The 11,694-nt window shown below is 43.3% G+C and overlaps 1 protein-coding gene across 2 annotated transcripts; it reads right to left on the minus strand.

Moving 5' to 3' along the window:
• Positions 1-325: 325 nt before the first annotated feature.
• On the minus strand, positions 326-11,414 carry tfap2b (transcription factor AP-2 beta). Of its 2 annotated transcripts, none has more exons than XM_030110235.1 (7): positions 11,321-11,414; positions 8,723-9,184; positions 7,456-7,510; positions 6,249-6,468; positions 5,881-5,999; positions 4,928-5,069; positions 326-1,331 (listed from the first exon to the last, which is right to left on the minus strand). In XM_030110235.1, exons 1-7 carry the CDS (start codon positions 11,366-11,368, stop codon positions 1,040-1,042), a joined length of 1,338 nt encoding a protein of 445 aa, XP_029966095.1. In that variant the 5' UTR covers positions 11,369-11,414; the 3' UTR covers positions 326-1,039. The 2 variants fall into 2 exon arrangements, with proteins under 2 accessions (XP_029966095.1, XP_029966096.1); XM_030110236.1 differs by lacking the exon at positions 11,321-11,414 and adding an exon at positions 9,486-10,088.
• Between the last annotated feature and the right edge of the window lie 280 nt (positions 11,415-11,694).

Below are 11,694 nucleotides of genomic sequence, written 5' to 3' on the forward strand. Positions count from 1 at the left end.
TCTGTCTACATTGACATTAATTCTAAAGTGTGTTTACCTTGTTTCCTCCACTGGTTTCTAAATACTGTTGTCTAGAAAAATATATCATGGAAACCCATCGCATGTTGATGTTGTTGTTACGTTCTGGTTTGTTTCACCCATTTTGGTGAACAACACCCCTTCGATGTTCAGAACAGTTTTTTGACTACTTAGAATTATGAACTAACTGACTTACAAGTAACTACTTGTATTTGATGACGTTTCTAACGGAATACACCCTGACCCCCGACCTGTAGCCCGACTCTGCTGGAGAATTTCCCTGGAGAAAAGGCGCAGGCTGCACACCTCGCATAATAAAACACATGGTTTATTATCAATATGATAGAAATGAAATCACTGGACAATTAGAAGCATGTCTACCCATCATCAGCACCATGACAACAGCTCTATAGGAACAGAAAAACACTGGATGAGTCCTGTCCCCCATACTGGCTCACAAAGGTCAAATCACAGATAAATAGGCCTACTCCAAAATAGCTGGCGCACCTATTTACACAACCATCCATTTAAATTAATATAAATAAATATTTACACACATAAATTAACACCCTCCCTCCTCTTACTCGTGTTAAATAACCAGACAAGCCTGTTTCACAGATAGAATCACCCAAATCTTCAAAAATGCGTTTTGTTGTGTGAAGACAAACACGAGCGCACGCACACTCATCCAGACACAATGTTGTTTGTTGGCTGCTCACGGCATCTCAGTCTCACAGGATGCAGGCAGGGGGAGCGAAATGGATGTAACACAGTAACCACCATGTCCTCGGGGAATGAAAAGAACGTAACACAGATGAAAAATCCCTCTGTGTTCTCTGACACTGGCCCACGGGTGTCTCCTCTCTACCGAGCCTTCCCCTCTTCCCTCCTCCACCTCCGCCCCGTTTTGTGGCCGGTCAGCTGCAGTAGTGTAAAGCTCGGAGTGACGCTGTAACGGCTCGGCTGTCGTGTCTGCCTCCCTCTCCGCTCTCCGCCATCACTCGACGTCATTTTCCCCGCCTCATTTCCGCTGCTTCTCCTCTTTGTCGCCGGCCTTGTTGCCAGCGTCCCCGTGCCGGTTGTTGGACGGGTTGTTGAGAAACATCTTGTCGAGTCCTTTGAGAGCCTCGGTGAGGTAGTTCTGCAGGGCGGTGAGTGCGGCGCAGATGGCGGGCGAGCCGAAGCCGTGTGTGATGAAGGAAAAGTGGGAGAGGCAGCTCTGGATGCCAGGCTCCAGGATGGGGGTGGGCCTCGAGTTGCCCAGGGGAGTCCTGTCCTGGGCCAGCAGGTCTGTGAACTCCTTACAGAGCTGTCTGCAGGGGAGAAGACACAACAAGGCATCAGGACGGGCAGGAGGGGCGTCTCGACGTTAGCTTAGGGCTTCCCCACAATCACTCCTGGAGGACTGACGCCACAAGTCACTGTTGACTGCTGCTGTAAAATTTAGCCACCATGTTTATTTTAATAGTCGTCTATACTTGTTACTGTTTTTCTGAAAGATGTACAGTAAGATATTCATTCACAAGCAAAACGGTAAACACACCTCAGACATAACCTACAAATTATTTGATTTGATAGCTTCAGTATTTTAAAGACATTTCAAAAAGTGACTGTGTAAATGAATAGAACACGGTTATTGTGGAATAGTTGGGGAAACATACGCATCTAGTTACTGCGAATGCACAAATAAATACGTCCATGCAGGAACAAGCAGGCCTCAGTGAGGATGATGAAGAATGAACTTTCCATTGCTTTGGATGGACGTGACAGCGATGGGTCCTCATGTCAGCAGAGTGAAGCGTGGGAACAAGATACTGAACAGATGAATGAAAAAAATGGATGTTTTCAAATCTCAATGACCATTTAAATGAGAGGATGCCAGTGAATGTGAAGCATGATTAAATGGCCATCATTAGAAAACCTTCAGACCAGCTGACAAACTGATGACTGCTGTGATTGAAGTAAAATACTTTTACCCTGATCAGAGTACTTTTTTTCAATGGTTCATGCATGCAGTTTATGTAGGACTGTTTGAAGGATTTAAATCACAGCTTTTGCGATCTTATTATGATATAAATAAAGCGGTGTAGCCCTACATAACTGCAAACTACCTGTACATTCAAGTGAATCAGTGCCTCTCAACATCGTCCTGACAAGCTTCTGTGGATGAACTGTGTCAAGTTTTGAGAAAATTTAGCAGCATGAACAGTTCACTTTGCATCACAGCTTGAAATATAATAGGACAACTTCTATGTGTTACTCTCAGTTCTTTTTTTCTTTTTGACAAAAGCCAACGTGTCTACTTCAATCAAAAATCACTGTTTTAGTTTTTAAATGTTTAAATCAGCAATATTCGATTCAGACATGTTCAAAAAACCAGACATTACGCTTGACTTCTTTTCAGTGAATTATTGGGCTTCTAAAACTATGTAAGGATTTAATAGATTGTAGTAATAATGCAAAGTGAATTGTCCTGTTGTCAAACGGAGAAAGGCCCTCAAATAGCTTTCACCCCGGACCTGCAACCAAGACTGATGAAATTCTTGCAAGCAGCTTAGCAGCCTCCAAATTCAGCATGACTACATCCACCGATCCACGGGAGGAAGGGAAGAGCTGAATTTGCTGCATCTGTGCAGATTACTAGAGTAACTTTTTTTGTGTTAAAGCTCAATAAGAATTCTTTCAGTCACTTACTTCCTTTCTGCTGATAGAAACAGTAGAATCAGTACTTTAGTTTGACACTAAATCTCCAGCACAAACACAAGAAATCTGTAGCCAAATACAATGAAAACATAGAGAGTTTTACAAATGAAAAAAGTAAAACTTATCCCGTTTAAAAAGAATTTTTTTTTGGATTATTTTGTACTCTGGTACACTGCGGTAAATTTTTTTTGTCATTTATTCTTTTCCCATCAACAGATTCTCCTCACATAATATTTCGCAGAGTAAAATTTAGCCTTGTATTAACCCTGGCATAATATTGTGTTGTGTAAGTCTGACCAATTATCTCTGAAAATGAATGAAATAGCCCAAACCAAAGCACCACAGCCCCAAAACCGTCTAGGTGATATAATACATGTCGGGAAAAATAGACAAGAAATGCAGGAATTTAGAAAATATAACTCCAGATCAACACACACACACACACACACACACACACACACACACACACACACACACACACACACACACACACACACACACACCCACACACAAGGGGTCAGTTGTGTTCACAGACAATCACATACAGCTTCATTTATTTTTATTTTTTACCTCCAATTTTGTGCTGAAATGGAAAAAAAGAACCTTTTTCTGCTCGTCTCCTGTTAAATTTCAGCAAATAATCCTCTGGTTTTAGGCCTATGTTTTAAATTCAAGAGACCTCCTTCTCCCTCTCTCTCTCTCTCTCTCTCTCTCTTTCTGTCTCTCCTCTCTCACACACACACACACACACATACACACACACTGGAAGCGGCCTTAGGGCAGAGCTTCAGCAAATGAGTGACAGGCTGTGCAGGCCGAGCCCAGCTGGGGTTAGGGGAGTAGAGAGGAGAAGCCGCCACCCCGGGCTACACTCAAGGCTCTCACTGTTGTTTTCTGACGACTTGAAACACTCCACTGCTAAATAATGAATTTCTAACAGGCAGCACCGATGCACAGTATTGGAACAGGTTTGAATCTGGGCATCAAACATCCACCACCGAAAAACACCGTACATATTGAGTGTATAGCACACAAACACGCACAGATGGGCAGATGGTACATGCAGTGAAGGCCAACAGACAGACAGCACGACTTATACAAGCCAAATTTACAAGCCTCCTGAAGGGTTCTTTGTTATACTAGGTGAATTACTGCCTGTTCGATCATATTCACGAAAACACGTTTATCTAGTTTAAATTGTGAAAAAAAAAACCCAACAAATTTAATAAATGCACAGGTCAGGCCATCTTCATACATCCAATTACATCCTCTGCAGTCTTATTTTGTTAAATAAATATATTTCTAACTCAGTTTCTAGAGATTATTGGAAGATCCCTCATTCAAATTGAAAATGCCTATAATGTCAAAACAGCTATAAGACTGAATGACTGTCAATTTCACCAAACAAATAGGTCTGAAGACCATGAGCAGAGATCATACTGAACTGGAAACCAGGTCTGTATTTGGTGTTATCTGTGTGAAATAAAGTAAAATTCATTAAAGTCATTAAAGGAAGTCATCGAAATGAAGTGAACTGGGAGAAAAACAAACATGAATCATGACTTAAATGTCATTTTCATTCAGAACAGTGACTATTTCCTGTTGGTTTCGTATATTTCAGATAATTTCTGAAATGTTGAAAATGCTCTGAAATTTTTCAGAGGCAAATTTCACTCAACCATATAATTGAGAATTTGATCGGTTTTTTTTATTATTATTATTTTACTTTATTACATTTTAAATCTCACTCTCATTTCCAGCCACTGTGTCAGAGTGAAGTGTGTGGAGGGGGTTTACACTCTCTGGAGATCCTAATGAGGGGCCATAAAGGGCCCAGGAACATGGGACTATATTTAATTTCACAATATTTCAATTATTCTGAAATGTGCCTACTTTTAACAGATTAATTCCCTCTATCAGTGTTAACTTCAGTATTAAAACTGGCAGCAGCTGTGTGTTTTCAAATAGCAGAGGAACGATAAAACCTCCACAAATTAAGAGTTTCTGCACTCAATTTGATTGAATATCTTATAATTATTTTGTTATTAATTGTACAATCCGGTGTTTGCAGTTTTTAATTCCCACAATGCTTTGCTGTGAACAGCTACATTTCCTCAAATGACGCTTCAGTCAGTCTCTCTGAAAGTGGAGTGCTCGCCATTCATGTGCGTAAAAAAGGGTGAAAACAGCCCGTGGTCAGACTCACTTTGTGGCCAGCAGCATGTTTTTCCGCGTGTGCAGCTCGTTGGGGTCCGCGTGCTGCCGGTTGAGGTACTCGCTCACGGCTTTGGTGGGAAACTCCGTCTCACAGATGTAACCGAAGTCCCGGGCCAAGTGGACAGCTTCACCTGGGGCGCACAGAAAAGTGCACGATACATATATATATATATATATATATATATATATATATATATATATATATATATATATATATATATATATATATATATTTACACACACGCAAAGCAAGACTTAATAACATTTATGACAATATGACAAACTAACGCCTGATTACTTTTACGCACCATTTTTGGATACGAGAAAAAAAAATTCGAGAGCAACATAATTATTTTATTATGAAAATTAAGTTTTGTTGCTATTTTAATAATGACATTGGCTATGTTTATGATTTATTTTTTAAGCATTCGCATCTAAATGTAGAGTAATCGATCAGACGTCCGTCTGGTCTGCTCCCTTCCGGGGTCGTGGATCATGTGATCATCAAGTCTGATTAGGAACAAGTTTCACTTTAGATGTCACTTGTGACAAAATGCCAGCAGTAGGGGGTTAAAGAGCTGACGGTGAGAGTGCTGTCCAGTTTGCAGTGGGACTCGAACCAGTGAACTTTTTTTTTGACATTTTTTTTAATAACACTCTTGCGCAGATGGGGAATTATTCGTGATTTGTCCTTTAAGATTAACTAGGTTTAGGATCGTGAATAAAGTGATTATAAGCTTGAAAAACTATGATGATGTGGCGAAATGTCCATCTTCCAGGACATCTACTGAAACACATTTTCTTTGTGTTTTTTATATATTTTGCGCACAGATTGACTGCCACTCTCTCCTGAGTTCCCACTTTTTTGAGGAACGTGGAAGGGAACTGCTGATTGAAAAACCTGAAGAAAGGTAATGTACTAATAAACAATCAATGAGTCACCTTCTACAAGAGATGTTAGTAGTGTGACATTGGCAGCTTTGCGTCTTCCAGCGGGTAGATTCAGGCCGATCTTCTCCAACTTTTCTCTCAAGCATTTCCCACCGTTTTTAGACTTCGCTCTGAAGGAAGGAACATATCAAAATGAAGTTAATTGTGATCTAAAGGCACGGCATATTCACAAAATAGGACATAAAGATTATTTCAAAACTTGAGGAAACAAGATTTAAGTAAGATTGTCAGCCTCCTGAGATTTATCGAGGGTCTGACACAGATGTTTCATCCAGCTCATCGTGTAATTTAATAGTTCAGCCTTTCTTTTCCTCAACACCCTATATGTGCGTCAACATGCTCTGAGGCTGCAGTCCTACCTTCTCAACACGCCCCCCAACAAGGAGGCGTTGAGGCACTCGGGCGGGGACAGTCTCCTCTGCACTTCTCCCACGGTCACTTTGTACTTGGAGGTGGAGCTCAGCAGCGACAGGCGGCCCGGTACCGAGCAGAACACCTCGTTGATGTTGACGGTCACTCCGCCGATCAGCCCGTCCTTCCCCAGCATCAGGGAGCCCACGTTCTTGGGTGGCATGGGGACTGGAAGAGGAAGGTTCGAGGTGCATCTTTACACAACAAACTGACACACTGTCTTTTTTTTTCTCCCCCCCACCCCACACACACATCGCTGTGTGTGAGAGCCGCGCGCGCTCAGGGGGCGGCCCCGGCCTAATGAAGCGCCCACGTGCCGGGCATTTGCTGTTATTTAATGTCGCGCGACATTCTCATTACAGTGTTATCGATTGTTGATTGGCTCTCGCTCTCAGATCGCATTAACCACCTCCCCGTCTCTTCTCCACGGCCGGTTTAACTCCCACCGGCAGCAGTGGATGCTCCTCCATCCCCTGCGTTAATGCTTCCCCGTTAATGGCGCAAAAAAAAAAAAAAAAAAAAAAAGTAGCGGCGCAGCCAGCCTGGTGGATGCACGCGTGCACGCGGGGGCCAGTGCGAGGGGGTTTTGATGGCTCCACGGGGGATAATACCGCAGATTAGCTCTAAACGAGCTCACGAGATCTCCGTGAGCGGTGCCATTTATTACATCAGCGGTTTAAATGCCCCGCGGGGAGCTCAGTCACTCAACATCCCGTAACTAAATCACCGCACATCATCAGAGCGGCAGCATGGCGGCCTGTCAGCGGCACACTGCCTGCTAGTCAATATACCGGGGTCGTTAACTCGGCTTCAGAGTCCTCACCCTTCACCCCAAAAAAACACCGGGGTGAGACGAGCCTGCGAGGACCAAGTGACACCCAGTGGAGTTCTGCTTCCTGCAAGGCTGCTGGTGACACTGTCTGCGCGTCTGGACGCGTTGCTTAAACCTCTGCATGCCATAAATCACCATAATTCATAGTGAATTAAGAATTAAAAAAAAAAAAAAAAAAAAAAAAAGCCCAAGGGGAAAGACAGCAATTTTGTTCACCCAAACAAAATCAATACATTCAATTAAAACTTTAAAGTAAAATAAAAATTTTTTATATTTCGACACTTTACAGAGCTGCGTAAATGGATGAAGGGAGGAGTGTGTACCTTTTTTAATTACTGATTGATCCAATAAGTTGGTTCCATTGGTGTCTTCAATGGTCTGTTGGAATCAAGATAAATACAAATTTCAGTAAGAAAAAAAAATCCTGCACAACTCATTCAAGTCTAAAAAACAAGGAAATCCTTTTTTGTTTGAATCCAGACAAGCAGCGAAATGTACTTTGTAATCCCCTTTTTTTTTATTCTTCCTGACATGGTTGGAAGAAGTTGTTCTTATTCATTAATGTCGTTCCCTAAAGCGTTACAATAGACCTGGTGCTGTCATGACTGCTTCGCAATCTATGGAAGAAATATACAAAACGTGTTCCTTTGTGGAGTTAATGAACGCATCAGACAAATACGGAAAGCCAGAAATGAAAATCTATAGCGAGGGTTAAATGGCAAATAATTCGTGATGGTTGTGCCCTGAGGGGAAACGAGCTGAAGAAAATATCTTGCACAGCTGACTAAAAAAAAGCAATCTCACCAAGTGATTGTAGCTTTTTTTAAACGAAATAATGCAAAAAGGATGATAGTAATAATAATAATAATAATAATAATAATAATAATAATAATAATAATAACTTCTGAGGCATGAAAAGGTTAAAAAATAACATCACAAATTAATGGTTTTATATTAAACTATAAATCTAATCAAGATACGGCAGCACTTTTCTGAGACTTATGTGAATTAATTTGAGGATGGTGATATGGATGGTGAAATTCAAAACCACAGCAGATCATCTGAGCTCGGTGCAGCAGTGTGTGAAGCCATCACTGTGCCACGTATCAGCATCATTTCCTCAGAGAAGACGCTGTCTCTGCTCTGTGAAAACAGTTTATTTAGCTGAGGGCCATTTGTGTCGAGGCTACAGCTGCTGAGAGAGTCCAGCCCTGAGGGAGCCGCTCTCAGTTCACTGACCTCAACTCTGAAGACACGAGAAACACGCGGAGACAATGGAGAACTGTCAAGTCTTACTGATTTGTCTATACAGTTAAAATATGACATTTCTTGTTCTATTTATTTTTTGGAATTTATTTTTTAAAATTATTTTATAAAAAAAACAAATAGAAATAAATTGTCAATAATAATTTCAATGTATTTTATAACTATTTTGACTGAAAGTGAGTCAATATAATATTCGTAATTTTGTCTTATCTGCACTCTTATTTACTTAAACTGAAAAATAAAATATTCGTCTTAATATGAACCTAAAAAAAAGAAACTGCGTTGCATTTGACAGCTTTCAATCAGCCGTCGTCCTCGACTCACCTGCACGTCCTCCATGCCGTGCAGCCCGTGCAGCAGTCCGTCCCCCATCCCGTGCTCCAGTCCCGGGTGAGCGGAGTGCAGCAGCACGTCGGGCCGCCGCACGCCTCCGTAGTCCCGCCGCGGGTCCAGCCCGGAGAGCTGAGGCAGCGAGGCCCGGGGCTGCGCCAGCAGAGCGGAGCTCTCCATCCGCTCCCCGGCGGCGTCCTGACGCTGGCGCGCGCCCCATGCGCCCTGCTGGCTCTGGTGCAGGGAGTTCAGGGAGTACGGGTCGCTGACGTGGGAGTACGGGTCCTGGCTCTGGTAGTGAGCGAGCGGCTGGTACGGAGGGGGAAAGTATGGAGGCTGGAAGTCCGAGGAAGGCGCGTGAGACAGCGGCGGCGCGCTGGAGTAGGGTCCCGCGTGCGACACGGAGCCCAGCTGGGACAGGCGCGAGCTGTGGCTCGAGACGCCGTCATGCCGGTCCTTAAGCGGGATGCAGATGGGGGGGGAAAACAGAAGAATTCTAGCATTGCAATCACTTTTCCAAAGAAATGAAACTATACAAGAAGGCCTGGCCCGTGATTATTATTTCGCCTCTGGTGATGTAGCCAAAGTGCTCTAACTGGCATTGAAACTCCTGAATAAAAACACACAAGAGCCTAAAGGGAAAAGGTTCCAGCTTCATTTAAACTGTCTCACAACCAAAGGCTCCTTGCGGTAACCCATCTACAGATTCGGCGTTTGCGCACAGAAATTCAGGGAATATACAGAGAAGAGAACTCACCGCAGTGGAGTAGGAGTGAACTAACATCTGTAAACCCTCTCTTGGTATCAGGGCAAAATAGCAGGATTGTGGCTACAGACCGTGTTGGGCCCAGATAGGCAAACTCATTCCAGGCAAAAGCTTTTTTTTTTTTTTTTTTTTTTTTTTTTTTGTATCTGCAGGCACGGCCCGGTCTACAACTCCATCCAGCACCTTCCTCCGCCCGGAGCTGCCGCCGCTCTGAGTGTGAGCACCGAGCTCCCGCCTCTACCCCCGGTATACGGTGTAATTGTTATTCATGACTGAGACTTACAGGAATATTAATGTGCGGGAGGCAGGGGACTGGCGACACACGGAGCGTGAAGCCTTTCGCGCAACCGTGAGTGACGTTGAAATTCCGTGGAGAGCCGAAACGACGAGAACAGCAGGAGATAGAAAGGAGGACTCTCTCTCGCTGGAGAAAAAGGGAACAGGGTATCCAGCCCCGCGAGGAATCCCCCTCCCATCCCAAAAAGAGCACTTTGGGGGTCTTTTATGGCGAAATCTGACGCAGTGAAGCGCACTTTGTTGCCTATAGAGACCGTTTTGCGCACGTAAATCCTGCGCAAACACACTCCAACATTGGGGAAAAAAATATAAGGGTGGTAGTATAAACAGGTATCTTTACAGATGCCATGACACCAGCGTTTGAACCATATAGGAACAGGCAGAAATGCTTTCTCTAAAGGCAATATCAGTTTACGCTGCATGCAGACTGAACATTATATTCGTCTTTTTTTCATTTGGATATTTTTCTACTATATTTTAGCCTACTGAACGCCCACAAAAACACGCGGTTATAGCGCCAGCTGCCTTTTGTTAACCTTCTGGGGGCAAAAAAAAAAAAAACACCCGAGAAACCACAGGGCGCGTGAGGGTCTCGCGTGCGCGGTGTCACAAGTCAAAAGCAGCGATTAAAGTTGATATTGTGTACTCCGCGGCCCCTCTTTGGCCTCTCGGGTGACTTGTTTAACAACATTATAGCCTCCCCTCCCTCGCGCCGTGGGAGAAAAGCCATGTGCGGCACGAGACAACGGCTTCCCACCGGGCCGGGTCTGAGGGCCTCGCGAGCTGCCCTTTTTCTTCACTCGCTTTGTGCTCGAGCCCATTCAGCGCGAGCCGCAGCGGCTTTTCGCCCCCGCGCGCGCTGCCTTATTTCTCCCTGTTATTTTATCCCATCTTTCCGACTCCTCCTTGTTGTTCTCACTATTAGAAAATATTGTTCTGGGATCAAAGCCAAGTCATTTACATACTTCATACACATCGCCACCCTGCTCTGACCCCGAACTCTTTCTCTTTTTTTTTTCTTCGCTGCAATTTTGAAATATCGACTCGACCATCCAGTTGTTATATTATGATTAAATCAATGTTTTTCTGCTTCACTGTTTCATTTTAACCTTATTAGAAATTTTAAAAAGTGGGTTTCTTACATTTAAAAAAAAAAACAAAATTTTATAAAGAAATTTGATTCATTTCTTTACTTGATTGTATTTTCTTTAGGAAATATTCCTCCAGAAGCAAAAAGTGTCTTGACTTGCACTCCAACCTCACATATAACACAACAAAATGCCAGCTTCAAAACATTTCGTCACACATTAAAGTTATTTCTGCTGCAACGAAAGTATGAAGTATACTGAAAGGTTTCACAATTCACCCCTTATATATATATATAGAAAAAGTCTGCCAATATTGCCAGGCCTGAAGTCTCAAGGAAACCTCCAAAAATTAAGTCTTTTCCATCTGTCCCCCAAATGCATGCATAATAAATCCGTAGAGTCTACTTCCCCGAGTCACAAACAGCTGGACGGTAACGTTACCTCATAAATATCTTCATACTTGACATTCTCAACTAGTTTCCACAGCATGGTCGCTTCTCCCGATGTCGGTAAACCGAATGCAGCCAAGTGAGGAAGGTATGTCTCAACTCTCTCTCTCCCTCCCTCCCTCCTTCCTTTCTTCTCTCTCCCTCTCTCTCTCTCTCTCTCTCCTCCACTCTCCCTCCGCCCTCTGTGATTTCAGGCAGGCTTTGTGAATGGGGAACCCCTGTAAGGACTCCACTACTGAGAAGAAGAGATAGGGCGGGTTGACAGCAGCAGGCTGCTTCATGGTAAGCAACAAATACATACACAGAACGGATGTTTTATTCATCGCCTCTATAATTACCCGTGCAAGAAATAAGAACGCAGCCAGA

This window comes from Salarias fasciatus, chromosome 15 (assembly GCF_902148845.1).
Source record: "Salarias fasciatus chromosome 15, fSalaFa1.1, whole genome shotgun sequence".
NCBI classification, from domain to species: Eukaryota; Metazoa; Chordata; class Actinopteri; order Blenniiformes; family Blenniidae; genus Salarias; species Salarias fasciatus.